The 21,453-nt window shown below is 42.1% G+C and overlaps 1 protein-coding gene across 3 annotated transcripts in view; it reads left to right on the top strand.

Moving 5' to 3' along the window:
* Positions 1-21,453, top strand: part of EBF1 (EBF transcription factor 1) — a 377,408-nt gene that overhangs the window by 257,744 nt on the left and 98,211 nt on the right. For 2 of the 3 annotated variants that reach the window (XM_090288505.1, XM_090288504.1), the window contains exon 9: positions 19,895-20,025. In XM_090288505.1, coding sequence (XP_090144631.1) covers positions 19,895-20,025 — 131 coding nt within the window. Of the gene's footprint in view, positions 1-19,891; positions 20,026-21,453 lie in introns of all 3 variants that reach the window. The other variant, XM_090288503.1, reaches the window with a different exon arrangement.

The raw sequence follows: 21,453 nt of genomic DNA, 5'->3' as shown, positions 1-21,453 counted from the left end.
GTTCTAAACCAAGGGCCTCTTTCTCCTTACTTGCCACAGGACCTTCCCTCACAAGAATTTCAGAGGATTCAGAGCAGGCAGATATGCCAATGAAAGCCTCTCTGAACTGGGCACAAATATTCTGAGGATGCAATATTTAGGGGCAGTGTGGCCAGGAGTGCATTTGAAGCATTTTTGATAGAACGTATTCAGTTATACATGCAGAAACCGATAAAAACAGAGCAGTGCCGCTCCCTTGCTACCTGCCCTCAGTATGTAGTTCGATTTCTTTGGGCCTCAGTTTCTTCATCTAGTAAGGGGGTGGAGGACTCGGTAGAGCCCTTTGAGCCCTGCTGATCTGCTGTTTGGACCCTGCTGATTCTGTGAGGGGTCTGTCTCCAGAGGTGCCACACACACTGCCGTGATGAGTTGTCCCCAAGGTGATGGTCACTCCACAGGACAGATCTAAGGCAGCCTCCCTTACCCTTGGCACGTCTGCATGAGGAGGCTCCAGGAGGCCTGGGAAAGCCACCGGGGGTGGCACATACAGCCACTCAGGCCCCAGGGACCCCTCACCTGACGTTCTTCTCTGAATTCCTCTGGCCGAGAGAGGGTGGTGGTGAATCCCCTCAATGTTTAGCAGTGAGCTTTCAGACTAGGTTTCCCACATAGTATGTGAGATGGGGGAGCATGTTTTTTTTTTTAATTAAAAATAAAAAAAATTATCTATTTCAATGCATAAGCAAAAAAAAAACAAGTACAAAGCACTTTGAAGCCATGATCTCACAGCTCCTATTGTTTAGGGCAAGACTGAATTTAAAGAGAAAGTGAGTCAACCTAAACAGAATCACTCGCTGCCACTAAATAACAAGCCATACCGTAAGTGGTACAGCAATGCAGCCACTCCAGGGCTGAAGTTTGGGAAACAGTTTCAGAGTTGTTAAGCGTTGCGGGAAGTAATAATTCTTTCAAGTCGCCAGGAAACAGTAAGACCCTGGGAAACCGTTTTTCTTTTTCTTTTTTTTTTTTTTTTTAATTTTAAGTCAAATATTTAAAAAAAATATTTTTTTAGCTCAGTTTACCATTAGAATAGACTTGACGTCCTCATAGGATTTTAAAAATCAGAACCTCTCCCGAGCTGTTAACTCTCTTTTTATTTTTAAACAAGTAGTGTCTGCATGCTAGAAAGGAGAAATCAGCGTAGAAAGGGAGGATGGGAGTCTAGGGAGAGAAGCAGCTAGGGTCCACCCGGGCAGCACATTATGATAATACATACGGAACCAGCTGGACACTGAGCAAAGCTGACAGTGTGTTGTCAGGGGCAGAATCGCCCATCAATTTCCAAGATGGGATTTGAGTTCAAATGACAGAAAGAGCAGCAACTGTGTTGAAACTGATGCATGGGGGAGGGGTGGGGCAGGCAGGAACCAGCCAGGCCTAAAAAGACAGGAAGCGCTGGTACCTCCGGAAGGGGGTGGCTCTGTTTTCTCATCTGGCTGCTACCCTTCCTTCTAACCTTAACATCTGTCAGCAAGATCCACCTGGGCCCTTGCGTGATGAGAGCCCACTGCGGTGGGGAGCTTACTGGTGCTAATTTTAACCCCCAAGAGAATAGAGTGTCTGCAACTGGAAGCAGGGCCAGATCAGCCTAGGAAACCAGATTCCACAGAACCATGGCTTGTCCACTGAGGAAGCCCAGTAAGGGTACAGGGGTGATTGTTTATAACCACTGGAAGACTTCTGTGTTTAAGCTACTCCATTTAGTTCCTTAATCTCTTAACAACTCTGGTCATTCTTCTTTCCTTCATTTGCTTATTCACCCAGTCAGTCATTCATCTATTTAACATATATTTACTGACTGCCTACTATATTAGACAATAGGGATGCAGAGATGAACAAGGCAGGGACAGTTGTTGACAGTATGAGGTACAGAGTCGTGGATGTGCCTATTTATTGTGTTGATATTTAAGCAGATAATTGCACATAGAATTATGTATGGTAAGCACTATAAAGGAGAAACACAGACTGCTAAGAGAGCTTTAAACAAGGGAACTGGGCCAAGTCTGAAGAATCAGGAACACTTTTAAAATTTAAAATAAAAAATGAATGCTATTTCATCAAGAAAAGAAGCAAGAGCTTTTTAGGCAGAGGGGAGAGCATGCCCAAAATTCTACTCGAGGACAAAATATAAGAAGCTTGGGGAAAAGCTAAATGGGAGAGTGTGTTAGGTCTGAGATCCATTTTTGAGAAAACAAATTTGGATAATTCTCCTTGGTTGGTTTCTCTTTTACTTGGAAATACAGGTTCAATGGTGTTTCTTAATCATAGGCTAACAGAGCTCTTCGCTGAGTAAAATGCTAGCTTTACACCAGTGTTTTGAGTGATGGCGATTTTGCTCTAATGAGAGCAGCTTTTGAGCATTTGCTACCATTAGGTTCAGTGCTAAGCACTTTGCATTATTTCTTTTAATGCCCTCCAACACCACAGATGGGCACATCTAGTCTCTCCATTCAGCAAATGAGGGAAACTGAGGCCATCCTTCAAACATTTGGTTTTTTAAATGTTTTACTTATTTATCTACTTATATTTTTAATTTTTTTGAGATTAGTTGTTATTATTAAGTATATTTTATTGGTTGTGCTATTACAGTCATCCCAATATTTTTTCCTTTGCCCTCCTCCACCCCGTACCCCCTTCCCTCTAGCCATCCCCGATCTCGGTTCATGGCCCTGGGTTGCGCATATAAGTTCTTTGATTTTTTCATGTCCTTTGCTATTTTAACATCCCCATGTCTGTTTTGTACCTACCAATTATGCTTCTTAATTCCTGTACCTTTCCCCCCTTTCTCTCCATTCTCCCTCCCTGCTGATAACCCTCCAAATGATCCTTATACCTATGATTCTGTTCCTGTTCTAGTTCTTTGCTTTGCTTAGTTTGTTTTTGTTTTTTAGATTCAGTTTTTGATAGTTGTGAGTTTCATGTCATTTTACTGTTCATAGTTTTGATCTTCTTTTTCTTAAGTAAGTCTCTTTGACATTTCATATAATAATAGCTTGGTGATGACGAACTCCTTTAGCTTTACTTTGTCCTGGAAGCACTTTATCTGCCCTTCCATTCTAAATGATAACTTTGCTGGATAGAGTAATCTTGGTTGTAGGTCCTTGCTTTTCATCACTTTGAATACTTCTTTCCAGTTCCTTCTTGCCTGTAAGCTTTCTTTTGAGAAATCAGTTCATAGTCTTATAGGAACGCCTTTGCAGGTAACTGTTTTTTTTTCTCTTGCTGCTTTTGAGATTCTCTCTTTACCTTTAACCTTTGGCATTTTAATTATGATGTATCTTGGTATGGTCCTCTTTGGGTCCAACTTGTTTGGGACTCTGTGCTTTCTGGATTTGTATGTCTGTTTCCTTCACCAAATTAAGGATGCTTTCTTTCATTATTTTTTCAAATAAGTTTTCAATTTCTTGCTCTTGCTCTTCTCCCTCTGGCACCCCTATGATTTGGGTGTTGGTACTTTTGGAGATGTCCCAGAGTCTTCTTATTTTCTCCTTGTTTTTTTAAATTCTTGTTTCTTCATCCTGTACTGGTTGATTGTTTATTTCTTCCCTAGGTTCTAAATCATTGATTTAAACTCTGGCTTCTTCCCCTTCGCTATTTGTTCCCTGTGGATTTTTCTTTATTTCACTCAGTGTAGCCTTTACTTTTCCCTTATGCAGTTGCTATACTCAATGAGTTCTCTGAGTATCCTTATCACCAGTGTTTTGAACTCTGCATCTGATAGGTTGGCTATCTCTGTATCGCTTAGTTCTTTTTCTGGAGTTTTGATCTGTTCTTTCCTTTGAGCCATTTTTCTTTGTCTCCCCAATTTGGCAGCCTCCCTGTGTTTGTTTCTGTGTATTAGGTAGAGCAGCTTTGGCTCTCTCTTGGTGCACCTGTTATGTCGTAAGGGGCGGAGCCTTAGGCATTTGCCAGGGTGGGGCAACACATTTCACTGCTTTGTGGCACTGTATATGGGGGGGGGTCAGAGAGAGAACAATGCCACTTGCTCAGCACTTACCCCATTTCCAGTCACTTTATCCACTTCCTGTATGTGATTGGTGCCCCTCAAGCTGTTGCCTTTGTGGTGGTTCCCAAAGTGGGTGGGCTTGCATGCCTTCTAGAACCTCTAAACAGACTCTCCTGAGAGATGGGAAGTTCCTTCTGCCACCCCAACCACCACTGGTTTTCATAGCCAGAAGCTACGATGCTTTATTTGCCTGGCATTGGAACCCTGGGCTGCGTGGTCTGGCCTGGGACTAGAATTACTCCCCAGGTGTCCCCCCCAGCTTTTATCTGCCACACGTGAAAATGGAACTTCTCATTCCTCAGGCCGCTTCTGCTGCCTTGCTTCCACTGCCTGGCTGCTGCCACACCACATCCTTTCCACCCGGGCTCCCTGTCTCCACCCCTCCTACCTGTCTGGATGAATATTTCTTCTTTAAGTTCTTGGTTATCAGACTTCCATACAATTCGATTTTCTGGTAGTTCTGGTTGTTTTTTGTCTTGAGGTTAGTTGTGATCCTTCTTATGGTTGTGCAAGGAAGCGAAGTCTATCTTCCTATGCCGCCATCTTTGCTGGAAGTCTATTTATTTTTAGAGAGAGGGGGAGGGAGGAGAAAGGGAGAGAAGCGTCTATGTGAGAGAGAAACATCAATCAGTTGCCTCTCGTGCATGCTCCAACCAGGGACCAGACCTGCAATCCAGGCATGTGCCCTGACTGCGAATCAAACCAGTGACCTTTCATTTTGCTAAATGTTGCCCACTGACTGAGCCACACAGGTCGGGGCAAAAAGAGTTCATTTTTCACATTTGTGGTGTTTGGACTTCCACATAGCTGATATAAGGCAACATCACCACTGTTCTTTTCCACTGGTTCGTCAATGCTAATCCCCTCACATTGGACTTCATGGGTGGAGAGAAATTCTCCTGCTATTTGATCACGTAATATAATTCCCGCTTCAATTGAAGCAAATTGACGACGTTACTCAAAGGCAAATTGAAATCCAGATCTGTGCTAAATCCCCAGGGAACGTTAGTTGGCATGTGCAGTGATATATGGGAAGGTGCTTTTCTGGGTTAAGATAAAAAATCCTGGTATCACGTCACGCTATCGGGCACCCCATCTCAATCTTCCTGTGCCAGCCCTGCAACTTGAAATACTCAGTGGACAGAAATGAAGCTTTATAGAAATTAGGTGATCATCACTCTTATCAGATGAATACGATGCCATCAGCATGATTTTAGCATCCTCAGAAAAAAAGAGATTTACCTGGAGAGGAGCAAGAGAAAGTCTGAGGCATGGATTGTAGGGCTTTTCTGCCAGCCTGCCTTGGGCAAGTTGGCTGGGAGATGACCTAGTAATTAAAATCCTGCTTAAACGTATGCTGCTGGTCATACAGAGGCTGTAACAGACATGGGAAACCAGACGGTAACAAGAGAGGGAAAAGTGAAACACAAAAGTAACACTCTTGAGCCCACAGGGCACAGAAATAGATCTGAATTGGCCCAACACTTATCTGACTACTAAGCCTGAAAGCAGAACCCAAGTACTAATATATTTTTATCCCAATCTGTGAAATTAATCAATATTTTATATGCGAACATATGCTCCTGTGTTGCTGGCTTATTTACTAGACAGTTATAATCAGCAGGACACCAGTCGTTCAAATGCACATGTGGCCCCCATGGCTCTGGGAGACGTGTAGCAGGAGAACACGGGGAACTGAAGCACAGGCAGTGTCAGGTTGGGGCCTCTTCGCAACACATAGTTTCTTTCATAGGCCTTGGGGCAAAGTAATAAAAATTCTAAGAGGAACCTGTGTAAAGTCCATACAAATAGCAGTAGACTTTGGCTGTTATTTAGAAGGCTGATTAAAATGAACATGGTTGGTACAAATTAAGACCTTTCTTTAATTCTTTATTCCTCATCTACTTCTATTTGGAGCACAGTTGAGAAGCCAGTAATACTGAGCACCTACTATGTGCTAGGCCTGAGGCAGATGCTTTTAGAGACATTATGTATGGGGTGGCGGGTGAGGGGAATATGTCCCAGCAATTCCAATGTATTTTATCATTTCATTGCAGAAGAGGAAAATATATTCTGGGTCATTCTTTGCTAAAAATCTTCTGGATGAATCATCAAACTAGCTGCGCTCTTCCAGTAACCATTACGGGCAACAAATCTATAAAGTCAGGCCTCAGATTCCTCTACCTTTCAACTTAGGCAAAATCTTAGAAACTCTTCTTGATTTGGTTAGCAAAAGCCTGTGGAATCCAACCCCTGTTGTTTAAAAGAAAAAAGCATTAGGGAAAATGTTTAAGGAACTATTTTATGATAACCCATTTAATCAGTAAAATTTTATTATTTTTTATATGTGCAAAAGACTATAATGAATGCCATTGAGATGGATAATGTCCAGATTGAAAATGAAAGTTAAGGGGAAGTACCCTACACTTTAAAAATGTAAGTTCTTATAGTGCTGCTATCACTAGTATCTGACTGTGTATGTAGCACCCCAACTTGTAACAATAGAAAAGCTTCTCAGCCTGGAAGTCTGGCAGTATTTTCAATGTTCCTGTGTTTAAATTGGCACCTGTGGTATTATATTAGGATGCCAGTTTTTGAACTTGGAAATAGAAGAAGGAGGAGAGAGATTTTACTATAATTCATACATGGGGCTGAGTCTTAGGGGGAAAATAACTTTACTTGGAAACAGAGTTGTAATATTCTGTAAAGTTAATAAATATCCACCCTCTATCTTGGGAATAAGAAATTGCACAACTAAGATTTTATGGGACTTTGGCTGTGTTTATATGATTAAAGTGACTATTTTAGCCAAACTGAGCAGAAAATTTAAATAAATACAACAATTTAAAAGTAGTTTGAGTGTTTTAAATATTTGACTTTATCAACCAATGTGGATTCTCAAAGTCTCAAGTTCACATGTGTCTCTGAGATCCAGTTACTTAATCTGTTAATTAGAATTTAGAATAATGTCTACTTATGTACAACTCAAGGCTGATAATTAAGAATAATTGAGATAATGTATGGGTAAGCCTTTTGAAAACTTAATGATGCTAGTTAATTGTCAAGTATTGGTTAAGTAGAGAGTACTGTCCATCTAGTTTGTGAATGAATGAGGTCCCTGCCTGCAAGGGAGTCATTGACAGTAGGATTGATTTACATACACACATACATGGCCAGCTATACACACAAACACATACATACATCAAGACAAAAGTTCATGGAAAAGTTCAGTAAATGGCAGATGAGTTGGAAAGACATGAAGAAGTTCACTGAAGGGCTAGCATTTTGTAGACTGGGAGGGAAAGAAACAGTTTTACGTCGAAGACCAGTTTTGGGGTAAGGTGCTATGTGGGTGGAAGTGAGTGGTATTAACCTTCCTGGAAAAAAAATGGTGGGGATGTGCAATGCATGTTTGGAGACAGTGGATCTGGAGAACCTGTCATCATCATCTTCATCTTCTTCTCCATCACCTTCCTTCTCTTCGGTAACTTCTCGGCTTCTTCATTCTCTCTCGCATTTATTCATTGCATACCCTGTGCTAAGCTCTGTACACACAGATTAACTCAGGCAAACCTCACAACTTCATGGGCGGGCTCTCTTATCATTATTATTTCCAATTCAAGTGGTAGAAATGGAGGCTGAAGAACAGTAATTTTGCCCAAGCTCCTAAGTGGTGAAGCTGGAGTGTAAGCTGGTCTCCTGTACCCCAGAGCCAGAGGCTGTAACGGCTGCTGAGTCCCACTGACTATTGGGGAGTGGTGGGGAATGAGGCTGAAAGGGAGAACTGGCCACACTCAGGAGGGCAGACTTGACGGTGCAGGCCAACCGGGCAAACACCAGCAAGCTTTTGAGCAGGGCGGTAACGTTTTGAAAGCTCACATCTGAGGAAGATTAATTTGGGTTTTGATATGTAGAGGGGACTTTGCACATAATTAAATCCAATAGTAAAATAAATCACAAACTGGTAAATGTGTTTGCTTTCTGCCGTCCAGATTGAACAGCCCAGACCCCAAAGAGTGATTTTTGAGGAAGCTGAGTCAGTCCTCATGAAGTTCCAGTGGAAGTGGAGTTCCCATTTTTTTTTGCAACTCTCTCTGGATAGATTTGATGACACACATTCCGGTGCTTGTGATGTCACAGATCATCACCATGGAAACAGTTGTGCTATAACAAACACTGGAGTGCAGCATCACTGAACGTGCCAGGGAGGAGAGGAAACTGGTCCCAAATGATAAGGTTCTCCATAATAAAAGTTCACTCAACTACATTAGCAGTAGCAGCCTCGGTCATGGAGAGAAATATAAGCATTACTATTTTGAACAGCATAAAGCACGCATTGCACATTGCTAAAGGTCGGGCAAGGCTGACTTTGAGATGCTGCTCACATTCAAAATACAGTTTCCTTAAAAAGTCACTATCTATGCTGTCCTGCATGATGACAGTGGAAATCCTTCAAGAGCAGGGAGCTCAGTCCCAAACTGCTTATAGAAAATCTTCTGCATAGCAGAGGGAGGCTAGCTAGGGATTTCTGAATTGCTCTGGGAGAGGCCTTGAGCAATCAGAAGTAGAACTGGCAAGTGGTTGTGGTTTGTGTTTATTGTTTGATGAGTCAGTGACAGTATTAGTTATGTAGTTGCAGAAATTAATAACTGAAAGATTATTCCTGGCCCTCCAAGGATTTATCAAAGTTGCACATTGGTGAGTCAGATCATGGACTGAATCCAGAGCTGAGGTATGTTTAGGTTTGGTTTGCATGGTGCTTAAAGAAACTATATATTGGTTGCTTTACAATTAAAAAGGAAGAAATTCTATATGAAAATCTGGATTTGCAAATTCTGTTTATATTCAGAAGAGCTGGTAGTGCTGCACCCACATTCTCCAATGGCAACAATCAGATCAAACTGAGAAGTTGTGTCCCCTCTGAGTAGGGCATAGGCTCAACGTTAGCCACAGTCCCCACCTCTCCCACGGTGTTGCCCCTAGTCAATTTTAGTTGCTTACTGTCCTGTCTGGCCCTATGAGCATTTGTTTTTGTGATCATTGCTAGTGATATTAGAGAGTAATTTTTCCTAGCAAAGGTCCTGGCATATGGAGGGCACCCCTAGATGTTAGCTCTGATTATTCTTTATCAAGCATAGGCTCTCAGCTATTTGCACTTGATCCTTAGGTTAGCACCGTCCAGTAGAATTTCCAGTAATGATGGAAATGTTTTATCTTTATTCGGCTCAATATGATAGTCACGCATCACATGTAGATATTTGCCACTTGAAATGTGGATAGAATAACTAGGAAAATAATTTCTTTAACAAATTATATAATTAAAAATTAGATTTTAATAGCTGCATGTGGCTAGTGGCTACCATATGGGACAAAGCAGATATAAGTAATGGGATGAACATCCAGCCAGGTGTCCTTGTTTAGAATACAATGTGGAGAATAGGCCCTGGGGCCATGTGTGGGAGCATGTTCATTTTACAAGAGATTGCTTATAGTGACAGTGAGCCTCATCACGTAATTTCACCTCCTTCCAGAAAGGCAACCTCCTCTTATTACCCAACTAGAATTCTTGTCCATTTAAGGAACCAAGCTATGTGTTTTCAAGATGTCATCTCTCCGTTCCTCCCAGTAAGAAGTCATCTGAAGCTTGAACAGGAAGTTTCGCAGCTCTCTGCTCTGTGAATGCCCAGTTAAGGGAGCAGTATAAATATAGGAACTGAGACCAGTGTGTGGGGAAGCCTAACTTTTTGAGGAGCTGCTTGATTGGCCCTGTCATTCAAAACAGCATAGAGCTGGGAGCCAGTGTGGCCAGGGAGATTGTGGGAAGTTGATGGAGTCCTCCCCGACTGCTAGAGGGATCCTGTGTTCTCAAAGCCCAGGCTCCGTGGCTGCCCTCTCTGGTTTCCATCACAAGCACCCACCGGTCACACTAACGCTCACATTGCCATAAACCAGGCGCCAAGTAGAATTCTAGAAGATTACTCTTTCATCCAACTTATTCATTCATCTGCATGTTATTTTTCTGGGAGCTTCAGGCATGGACCTGCTTTGCTGAGCCCAGCAGGCAGAACCCTCCCTTCCTTCCTTTGTCAGAGGGTTGGAAAGGCCAGAACCATCTACCAGACGTCAGCCTATTGGTAACTTACCAGCCTCTGCCCTGAAACGTGCCCCCAGCCAACTTGTGCAGCTAATATATGACTTCACTGCTTCTTGGGGTATGTGCACAGGAGGGCAAAACCAGTATCAGCCTGTTTATTTCAAGAGAAGCTCTGAGTTATAGACCTCCCCCACCAAAAGGCCTCCTTAAAAAAAAAAAAAAAAAAACATAGAAAACTTAATGAAAATGATGGATGCTGCCATCATAGCAAATTTTACTAATTGGGGGTGGGGGGGAGAACAAAACATACATGACTGACTGTATTCTTCTGGGGCCCTCTTCCAGTTAGAGTCACATAGCATCTGTTCTCCTAGTCAGATTCTGCAGAGGATCCGGTCTTTCTCTGCTGCCTCTATGGGCAAACGTCAGTGTAAGCCCCTCTTACGACAGGGAATCGAAGGAGTCCTAGAATCCGGTAGGAACAGAAACACAAAGCCCTCTAACAACAAGAACAACCAACGGAGACTCTGCATATTTTAAAATTCCTTCTCAGAAAAATTCCTTACGAAAATGTTTTCTAGAGGAAAGCCCAAACTGTTATCAAGTGAGACTAACTAATGAAATGTTAAATTATTTGCATGCATCTATGTTTTAATGCTGAACTGAGTTCAGCTCCAAGACCCAAGCAGGCTAAAAATTCATATTCAGATAGGAGAGACAAACCTTGGCGAACAGATGGAGCAGGGCTCAGCATAAAGGTTTAATCCTATCAGGCCGATTCCTGTATGACCATCTGGGTAATCCGGCACAAACATTCAAGGCCTGTTAAAAATACGACTCTCGCCAAGATTAACGTCACAAATTTTCCACTAGACTTGTTCGTCTTTGCCTTTATGATTCTCTAGGCCCAGGAAGATTGCTGGCGAATAAAGATTTGCGTAGTCCTTGAAGAAACGACAACTTTTTTTTTTTTTCTAACTCGAAAATTGTTTCCTCTTATACAATCTTGGGTGTCCATTTTTGGAAAGTTGTTTTCATTTCCCTTTTTTCTTTGGCTTCCACATCTAGAACTTTTCTTACAACAGGATCATAAGGAGAAGTGGGATAAAAATAATTTTGTGCATCAAAGTTCTTGTCAGGAAGAAAAGAATTATTTACTTATTGTATAATCAGAGGCGAGTGAATTTACTATTGTTGCAGCAAATATCACAATTGGGTGCATGAATAATTCATTTTGAGGGTTCTCCCACCCCCCATGATAATTTTCCCCCACTGCTTCGCAATGGTGTGGCTGACAATCATGGAATAAGGGAGAGGAAAGAAAAAAGAAAGAAGGCTGATGGTCATATATGTCATTGGCTGTCCTAGGATTAATATCCTGTGCATTTTAATTCTGAATGTGGCAAATCAAACATGAGGCAGAGAACAAACAGTACATTGTCAATGTCCTTGCGTTATAATATTCTGAACTTCCTAAGTGTTTTTTAACAATGTTTTGCATGTTATGAGACAGTGCTGTGTTGCATGTCATTTAAATCAAGAAGTCTTTCAAATGTAATGTAGAAGTTATGGGTACATCAAAATATGAAGATTTTTCATGGCTAAATTGTTAAATAACCCCATGTAGTGAACCCGCGCAGTTCTGGATCTCAGCTAGACAACCTCAGAAATCCAGAAGTTTCTTGCCCTGGAGTGTTCGAATTACCATTGTTGCTGCAGGATTTCTGTTTCTCCCTTGCTCTGATGCCATGGCCACTGATTTTTGAGGAATTTTGCTCATTTGGAATAGAATGAGAAAGCTACAAAATAAACAGGAAGTACATACAATTTGAGTTTGGTCTAAATTTAGCAAATGGCATAGTTTGGAACTTAGCTCTTGTGCTATGTTTAGATAACACCTCGATATCCCCACCAGGTTAACCCTGCCTGAATGTGGTGGTGGTGGTGGTGGGGGGGGGGGGTTGGATCTGCGTTACCATCGCGTGACCAGGACTTTTTCCTTTTCTCTTCTATGAGAGCCATTAATGCTGTCAAAGCAAAGGGCTTTCTTGCCAAGTGAAGTCACTTTGGAATAAAGAATGAAAAACACTTGAAATTCTTGATCTCCTCATTTAATATTTAATAGATTTAATTGCATCTGGTGTTGAGAAATCTCTATATCATGGGTTACATTTCTCTTCAAGATGACAAACACATCACACAGAGAGAGAGAGAGAAAGAGGGAGAGGCAGAGGAGGGAGGAGTTCTTTTGCATATATAACATACGATTCTTTGCCAAGTAATATCTAGATATGCTAGTGGATGGGGCAATAAATGCAGACCAGGCCCAAAACAAAACAAAATTAAAACCCTAATAAGCAATAAAATGCTTAACTGCATAAAGCAATTACTGAAAAAGAAAAAGGAAGGCAGAAATCTGGTAACTCAAATTTGAATAAGAGCTTAAATGTTACAAAGACGGCTGCACCTTTACAAAGACTGCTACTCCTTAAGTCAAGAAACTGCCCAGTTTTTTTTTTGTTGTTGTTCATTTTCCCCCTGTTATCTGACTAGGAGCCTGTGGTGGAGTCAGGACTCTGAAAGGGATGGTTTCACATGCCGGTGTGAGGGTTCAGGCCAGGCACTGTAGGGGGAGGGCGTGTGAACCCAGAAAAGACTCGCCTCCTGTATATGGTGAAACCACGGAGAGCCGAACACTCTGGGGGCGAACACGCTGCTTGTCCTTCTTCCTGGCCGGTAGCTGCTAGTGGTCAGGATCAAAGAATGCAGGCGTTCGTGCAGTCAGGAAAGTCATTTCACTAAAAAAAAACACCCACAAAAAAACCAAAAAAAACAACAGCAATGCACAAACCATTGTTCCCATTGCACAGGAAGAGCAAATATCAGTGTGCGGAGTCCAAGTGGGGGTACTTTGTGTCCCCGTTGTCTCCGGAACAGGTTGCTCCCTAGCACAACTGCACCAAAATCAAGTAGATACCAGGGAGAAAGGCCGGAGATTTTATGGGGTCACTACTGACCCGTAGAAATGAGCTGAGCGCATGGGTCTTGCAGCATTTTCTGCCAAGTCTCAAAAAGTTTGGGACAATCAGATTAAAGTCAATTCCTCATTTCTGAAGAGATTGCCATTAATGTTCATTCCAGGCAAAGGAGAGCCTTGAGAAAACATTCTCCTTTGGAAGGGCTAAGGCCAAATCCACCTCCTCAGTAAGGTTAGCTGGCTGTGTTAGTGAGTGCCTGGATTGGAAAGTTCCTAGAAAAGTTTTACAATAACCGACATTCTCTAGACCAGTGGTTCTCAACCTTCTAATGCCTCGACCCTTTAATACAGTTCCTCATGTTGTAGTGACCCCCAACCATAAAATTACTTTCGTTGCTACTTCATAACTATAATTTTGCTGCTGTTATGAATCGTAATGTAAATATCTGATCTGCAGGATGTATTTTCAATTGTCACAAATTGAACATAATTAAAGCATAGTGATGAATCACAAAAACAATATGTAATTGTGTATGTGTTTTCTGATGGTCCTAAGCGACCCCTGTGAAAGGGTCGTTCGACCCCCAACGGGGTCATGACCCACAGGTTGAGAACCGCTGCTCTAGAATGATGAGACTATAGGGTATTGTAGTAAATAAATAAACTCTGGTTAATGGGGAGCTCATAACAATAATTATTATTTACTAGTAACTAAGGTGCTATCTACCAGGCACAAAGCACACACAGGCACTTTCTGCATTTTGCCAGAAGTCCACAAGGTGGGTACCCATAGGGAAACGACAGCTTAACAGGGGAAATGCCTTTGGGAGGGGAAATGACTGCTTCAAGGTCACACTAAGTGGCAGATGTCGAATTTAAAGAGCTGGCGTGCTTGCCCATATTCAACTAGGATAACGCTCTGAGTGTTAAAATCAACAACATAATTGCGTCTTTCTGCCTTTACTCAGAGCCAGGAAGAGCTGTTGCAGACACCTTCACGTGTCCACTGTGAGCACCGGCAATCTGTGAAAATGCTCATTTACAGAGGGTTCTGGTTAATAGCAGGCTGGCAAGGGAGTTTGCATCTTTTTCATACACCCTACACAATGGAAATGGAAAATAACCTTACATTGGCGTTAGTGGCATTTCATCTTGAGATTTAGAGTGAGATTAGAACATTCCTGAATGTGTGCCTCTTACCAACTGATTGCGTTGTCTCCCCAGCGAATTTAAATACAGGAATGGAGGCGAAAAAAGGGGAAACAGTGTCTCTGTAATGAGGCTGCCGTAATAGGGCATCAACTGTTGCAAAAGTCTCATTTGAGGGATAAAAGATGATAAATGCTGAACCTGGGTCCATAGAGCTCCCCCAAACAAGTGCGGTATTGATCACAGCACAAAGCGATTTCAGAGGCAAAAGTGAGAGCAGCCCCAGGCCCCCGCTGATTGCTGCACACACCACTAATTCACCCCAATGGGCAGGCACCTCTGAGCTCAATTAACCCTTATTTCCAAGGCCGCCCATAAACCCCGAGGTAAACACGGCTCTCCTGGCCCTCGCTGGCTCTCCGTGAAATAGATCATTTCTATTGGAGGCAGAGGGGCGATTCCAGCTTATAAATTCGCCTTGCTAATAAAGAGCCCGATGCGCCAATGCGAGGGAGCAGGCGCTGGAATCTGGAACATCGATTCTGTAAATCAGAACATTTTAAACTGCCGACGGCATCTGTGATTTCTCCTGCCTTCCGTGGCTGTTGGGAGGAAATATAAACGCCGTGGAGGTAGAGCAGGTGACATCAGTGTCCCCAGGTGCAGTTGTCTGCACACAGAACATTAGTTGTTAAATATGTACTGGAGGCTGAACGATTTTTTCCCTCCCCCTCCACCCCTTTCTTCCCTCTCTTTTCCTCCCCACGACCATTGTTCAGAAGCAAATTGGAAATCTGGTAATTAGGCCCTGACTCACGGTGTAGTATTAGAGTCCCGAGCCAAAGTTCAACACCCTGAAATGAAATTTAAACCAATTAATCTGTTAGATTTTTATCGCTTGTCCGTGTTTTCTCAGCAATTCCCCCAGCACGTGGCCTTTGATCAACTCTCATACAAACGCTAAAATGTGTGCCTGCTGCTAGCAAGATGGGAATGACATTAACATGGTGCTCATAAAACAATCAGAGCAGAGAGGCCCTCAAACAGACAGGGCATAGTAATATTTAATAAAAGCGCGCACATAATCTTCAGAATTAGCATTTTGTGCCTTGCAGTACCTTTGGGAGAAGAGCTTTTATTTGTGGAGTGATCATTATTATAACAAAGAAGAGCTACCTAATAATTTCCACTTTAACTCTGCAATGTGCCAGGAGCATTTCAGAGCCATTATGCTAAACTGTGGTGGGGTAATCATGTTATTGTCATAGTTTGAAGGAAGGAAAATCTCCCCTACTTTGGTGGGGGTTGGGGGTGGGGGAAGAAGTAAAAAAAAAAAAAAAAAAAAAAAAAAAGGCAAAAATAAAACCCCTCAAAATTTTATTTTTAGTGAGGTTTACAACCAGAAATTGGCTAGCAGTCCTTGTGGATACCTAGAAGTGTGAAAATTTATTGGCGAGGAAGAATCTTTTATTAATTAAATCAAGATTGGGCTGGTAAAACTGACTTTATAGTCAAACCCCCTCCGTCTCCCCTGTTTCATAATATTTTACTTGGAGGTAGAATTGTGTTGATTATTTTACTCCTGGGCTGGATTGAATTCTTTTATAAATCTTTTTCACCTTCAAATTCCGCTGCAGACATCCACTGTGACTGTACTAGAAACTACCTCTTCTTGTCTTACCTGCAAGTCTCTCTGGATGTCCCGAGAGCAAGGAAAACAAGTCCTTGACTCTGTCAGATGTCAGAGCTTCCTCAGAGGCAGCTTCCCCAAAAAGAAGAGGAAAAAGGAGGGAAGGAGCAGCTTGGGGTCTGTTCCACAGCGCAGCTGGGCTTAAAAAAGTATCAATTTGCTTTAAAAAGTACAATCTTTATCTCTCATGGAATTAAGTGCTCTGCTGTTACTTAATTTTTAATTATAATAATGTATTACCTTAATATATGCTCATTGAAAAATTCAAACCCCACAGATGTCTATAGAGTAGAATTTAATAGTCGCCCTTCTCTGCCAATTCCACTCTGGTCACATTCCTTTTGCATATGGACCCGCTGATAGCAGCCAGTGAACATCCTTCCAGGCCTTTGTCTATTATGCCTGTTCTCACGGAACCACACACGTGCACACACACACACACACACGTATGCACATACAGGCTCACAGATATCATTTTAAAAATAAACAAGGTCACACTAGATTACAAAGTGCCTTTTACCCCCTTCCTAATGTATTTTGACATCTTTCCATGTTAGTTTATAGAATTTTTGCTTCCATTTATTGACACCCCTAATATTCTATAATACAGATGTACCATAGCACTCTCCTTGGGAGCACCCAGACTCTTGGCTATTTCACTGTCAATACTGCTGTGAACATTTAGATATCTGTAGTTTTGGTCATATTTGCAAGTATTTCCTGGCCAATTGGTGACTCAGGTACAAGTGTCAAATGGTCGTCTACGAATTCAGTCTACCCGTTACCATTTTATTTAGTCAACACATTTTATTGAAATAGTTGCCAACATTTAAAGATCGGGACATTTCACATAAAAATCTGGGCTCCCATATTCTTTGGGAAGATCAGAAAACCAGACCCCCCCCACCCCCACTGGCCTGTGTTTGTGTGGCGTTACTGATGGCTGGAGCTGAGTACCAGCTGACACCTTTAGGTGGAGGTCGAAGTCAGCAGTTCACATTTCCCATTGCTCCCCCAGTTCTCAGTGTTGGTGGCTGTCCCTCTCATGCTTGCTCCAAGACCCTGAGCTGCTTTATTCGTTTGCATCTCTTGACTTGGCCTGTGTGGATCTGGGAGTCCTGAGCACCTGCTCTTGGGCCTGATCTTTATAGTTAGGCAAAGGGTTTTCTACCTTGCACTATTGGCATTTTGGAGTTCTTCATGTGGGAGGACTATCCCAGCCATTGTCAGATACTTAGCATCCTTAATCTCCAGGTACTAATGCCAGTAACACCTCTGCACCCACCCCTCTTTCTCAGCGGGGCAGCCCATGACTCCTTTACATATTTTCCAGACTCCCCAGCGGGGAGGGACTATAGGGCTTCCTCTCAAGACTGCTATGACATCCAGGTGTATAAGAAAGAGCATCTTGAGAACCAGGTGAGCTCTAAACTTACAAAGGGCTGCATGACCTACCTGCTCTAAGAATGGCATCTAGTCTCCAAGCAGTGATAGCAGATGATGTGCATATTGAGGCTGGATGATCAAGAGGTGAGGTGTGTCACTTTTCTCCTGGGGTACGTCCTTCAGGGCTTTCTTTCTTGAATAATCTAATAAGATAGTGTCATAAATTGTCTCCTCACCAAGTTTTCTCTGGAAGCTTTCTGGCCTTTCTCTCTTCTGACTAGTCGCCCATATGCCTTTGTTTCTGGACAGTAGCTCACAAAATCTGAAAACATAATTCTCCTTAGAACTATTGGAAAGTGCACGTGTGCACGTGCGCGCGCGCACACACACACACACACACACACACACACACACACGCCTTCTGAAGGAGGAGATGTAGTCTAAAAGGAGCAGGTCTTGGCTACGCTATTGTGACATTTTTACCCTAGGAGAGTCTCAAAGATACACCAGCACGCTCTCTCTCTCCTTCTCTACCGTGATGAGAAAACCTAGAGGAGGCCATATTTATCTAAAGAAGCATACTTGTGTGGTTAAAAAAAAAGAACTAAAATTTAAAAAATTAAAGGAAATTCCCAAGCTAAAACATATATAAACACCGAGACTACTTTGTGGCTTATGGAAGTAATCACAGGGTCAGCATGTAATAATACCACCAGATTCTACCCTTCCCCAGCAGGAAATATTCAAGACCAGTTCAGTTAAACCAATCTCCTATTCTTCTCAGAAGTATCCAGGGATATAGCAAGACCTTTTCTCCTCTACTCTAGCAACTAAATATACTGAGTTAGAAATTAAGAGCTAAGATTTTGAGACATTAACTAGAATGTTTCCAAACTGCTTTTATGTTAAGAATTTTATGTAGTTGTTCAATGTAGTTTATTTTTTAATACATTGCTTGAAATCATACATCATATTTTACCATTGGTGTGGAGTACTTGGTTATGCATTTAAACCTTTTTACTTTTAAAGAAAAATTGTGTTAAGAAAAATCCCAATGCCTGGGAAACTTTGAGCACAGCCTTTATGTGTGTTAAAAATTGGGCAGGAATTTTCAAGTCATGAATCATTTACATTTTCTTGATTAATTACTTCGTTTTGGGGAGAAAGTAGAGGAGAGAAAAGGCATCTGAACTGCCCAGTTTTAGCTGTAAGTGGCATTATATGAGTTCAGCCAACATGAAATGTTTAGCTTGGATATTTCTTAATTTCTCTGTGTAATTTTATAAGATTAATTTGAATCAAAATCAAACCCATTCAACTTGTTTGTGTGGCGGCACGTGAGCAATGGTCCCTCTGGGCTGGACTTCATATTTTCTTTCTTCTTGCAAAAGTTAAAGCATGACATTTTGCCAAACTTGACAAAGTCCAATAATTTTTTTGCCAGTTTTTTTTTCCCCCCATTAAAATGAACCGGTGCTCTCACTGGCTTCCATGCTTGGAAAGTCAGTCTTGGGTACTTAATAAACTTTTTATTAAAAAGGAGGGTCTCATTTTCTCTCCTTGCACAATACATCCGTTACTCTAGAATTTTGCTTTGGTCATGTTCTTAAAAAAGTAATCATGAGAAAAGCAGTGTGACATCATGGAGTTAAAGCTCCTCAGTGGAAGGAAGGTGCCCTCTGAGACATTTCGAAAACATAATTCCACCATCACATTTATGCCCAGCAATTCTCCTGAAAGTACACCATGCTCATCAGGCCACTACCTCCAGTCTGTTTAGAATTACAGTATTTGCAACTTATTTCCCAACTCCAAGGGCCATTTATAATGGGAAAAGAAGAGAGATGAAATTTTGAGAAAGTCAGTTCTAGGGTTTTATGCCTGGGAATGACAACAAAGCAAAGGTCATGGGACACTGTACTTCAGCCCTGACTCAGCCCCTTGGTTATGTAACTCACCCCAAGTGACCAGCATTCTTTGCATCTATAAAATGGGATCCATAACATTTAATGGGAAAAAAAAACTTAATGATTTTTTAACAAGGAATGTTCTATGTTAGTGTTACGGGCAGAAAGCAGGGAGCAAGAACAATTTCCTACTCGTGCCTCCTCTCCTTCTCACTCCCCATTGGGCAGAAATGTTTATCTAAAAATTTGTGGGCTTTCTTTTCAGGATGTATATTTAATTATGAAGCAAGTCTATAAGGTTTCCGATGTGTTCCAAAAAGTCACTCAGTTTTCATTTTTAATAATCTTTAGTCTTTCATCAATTAAATACTGCTTCTACGTTTTATTTCATAAGATTTCAGGTTTGAAAACGATTTGGGTAAAATATATGTCTCTCAATAGAAAGAATGAAAAGAATGCTTTTAAAAACTGAAATTGCACCCTTAGGTTTCAGGGCCTAATGCGGCCAGGAAATGCTGAGGTCTTGAGGGACTTTCTGTTAGTGAAAAGATAAAAGATTTTTTTTTTCTTTTTCTCAAGTCTCCCATCATTAAAGTTTGATTCTAACAGCAGACTCCTTCTCTTTTTCATGTGTGTGGAAAAGCAGCTACTCCCTGTATCAAAGCCATCAGCCCGAGTGAAGGATGGACCACGGGAGGCGCCACTGTGATCATCATAGGGGACAATTTCTTTGATGGGTTACAGGTCATATTCGGTACCATGCTGGTCTGGAGTGAGGTAGGTGTTGTCTGAACATTAATATCTAATAGCTTGGTCTAGTTGAGGATACTGTCTACACTTGAATTTCTAATGGAGTGTATAGAATTTAGTGGGGACTCTCTGGGTCGGCCAGCGCCAGTCTCCAGAATTCTGGGAAACTAGGAAAGGTGGGTTGGGTTGACCAGGAAGCAATGCTTCCTACAGGAATGACTTCTGTCCTCTGCCCCATATGCACTGGGAGAGGGTGTGTCCGGTCACTTGTCCTGTTGGGCTTGCTGTGATGTGGAGGTCCTAGTGTATACGGGGAATTAGAAGGAGCTGCAGAGCCGCTCAAAATATAGGAAAAGCCTCGTTCGCATGCTAGCAAGGTAGTCACCTGTGAATATTTGTAGGCGGAGTCTACTGTAGGCCTGTCTTCAAGGAACTCCATTCAAACAGCAATAATAATCTAGGCTTAGATGGTTCTTGACTTTTCAGTGACTCTTCATCAGAAATTGGGTGATTTGTCCGGGGAACCTAGAAGAACCCAGGGCTTTTTCTGGACCCAGGAATGTACAGGTCTCAGGCATCTCAATGCATGACTGCAACCATATGAAAATGACTATCTCCTTTCTGTGCGGTGCTTTCGAAGCGCTCTCAGTGTTTTAATGTGCCCATTGACTTGCCTAGCAATAATCAAGTTAGCTCAAGATTACAAAATGTAAACATCTCCCTTATATAGATGCCAGGGCAAACTTGCCTTTGCTTTCTGAATTCTGAGCCTAGATTTCTTAGTCCGCATAGCCAGGACCCCCTCTCTTTCATCTCACCAAAGTTCAGAATAAAAACAATATTAGGGATACAAGGTATTATAGAGCCCATTCATCCCACTCCCTTTATAAGTGGTCGGGCGAATCGCTAAACTTTATTGAGGCTTAGTGTGGGCTAGGCAGTGTGCTGGGCTCTTGACATAGATCTTCCCAATCTTCTCTCTACACCATCAGGCAAAGAATCTCAGCACGTGTCTTTTCTTGATAAGGATACTGAGGCTTAGAGACACACAGCTACATAACCTGAAAGCAGTCATCCGGAGCCCGGGGAGTGAATGTGATATGTATGTGGCCACACAAAGAAGTCAGTAGGGGAACTGGAGCTGGAACTCAGATTTTTTGTTTAATTTCCATTTCTAGCCATTGCCCCACCTCTGTTGATCCCCTTTAGATATTTTTATTTGTGCTTTCTCTTTAGAGGGGCCGTCGAGATAAGTGGAGTTAAGACTGGGACAGTTGATTATGTTTATCTTTCCACAGCAGAGCCTGTCTTTCTTTTTAAGCCTTCTCTGTGCACTTTTCACTGCCAGTAACCACTCAGGCCCGCGCCTGGCCAGCCCTGTCACTCCCTTTGTGTTTCCCATGCAGCCAGCAGAGGTATGTGCTTGGCCAGAGAATCAAAGCTTTGGTAAAGCTG

Source organism: Furipterus horrens, unplaced genomic scaffold (genome assembly GCF_987537825.1).
Source record: "Furipterus horrens unplaced genomic scaffold, mFurHor1.1.pri manual_scaffold_10, whole genome shotgun sequence".
In the NCBI taxonomy this organism is placed as follows: Eukaryota; Metazoa; Chordata; class Mammalia; order Chiroptera; family Furipteridae; genus Furipterus; species Furipterus horrens.
Note: the sequence above shows the minus strand (reverse complement) of the source record. Positions and strands in the feature narration are given on the sequence as shown.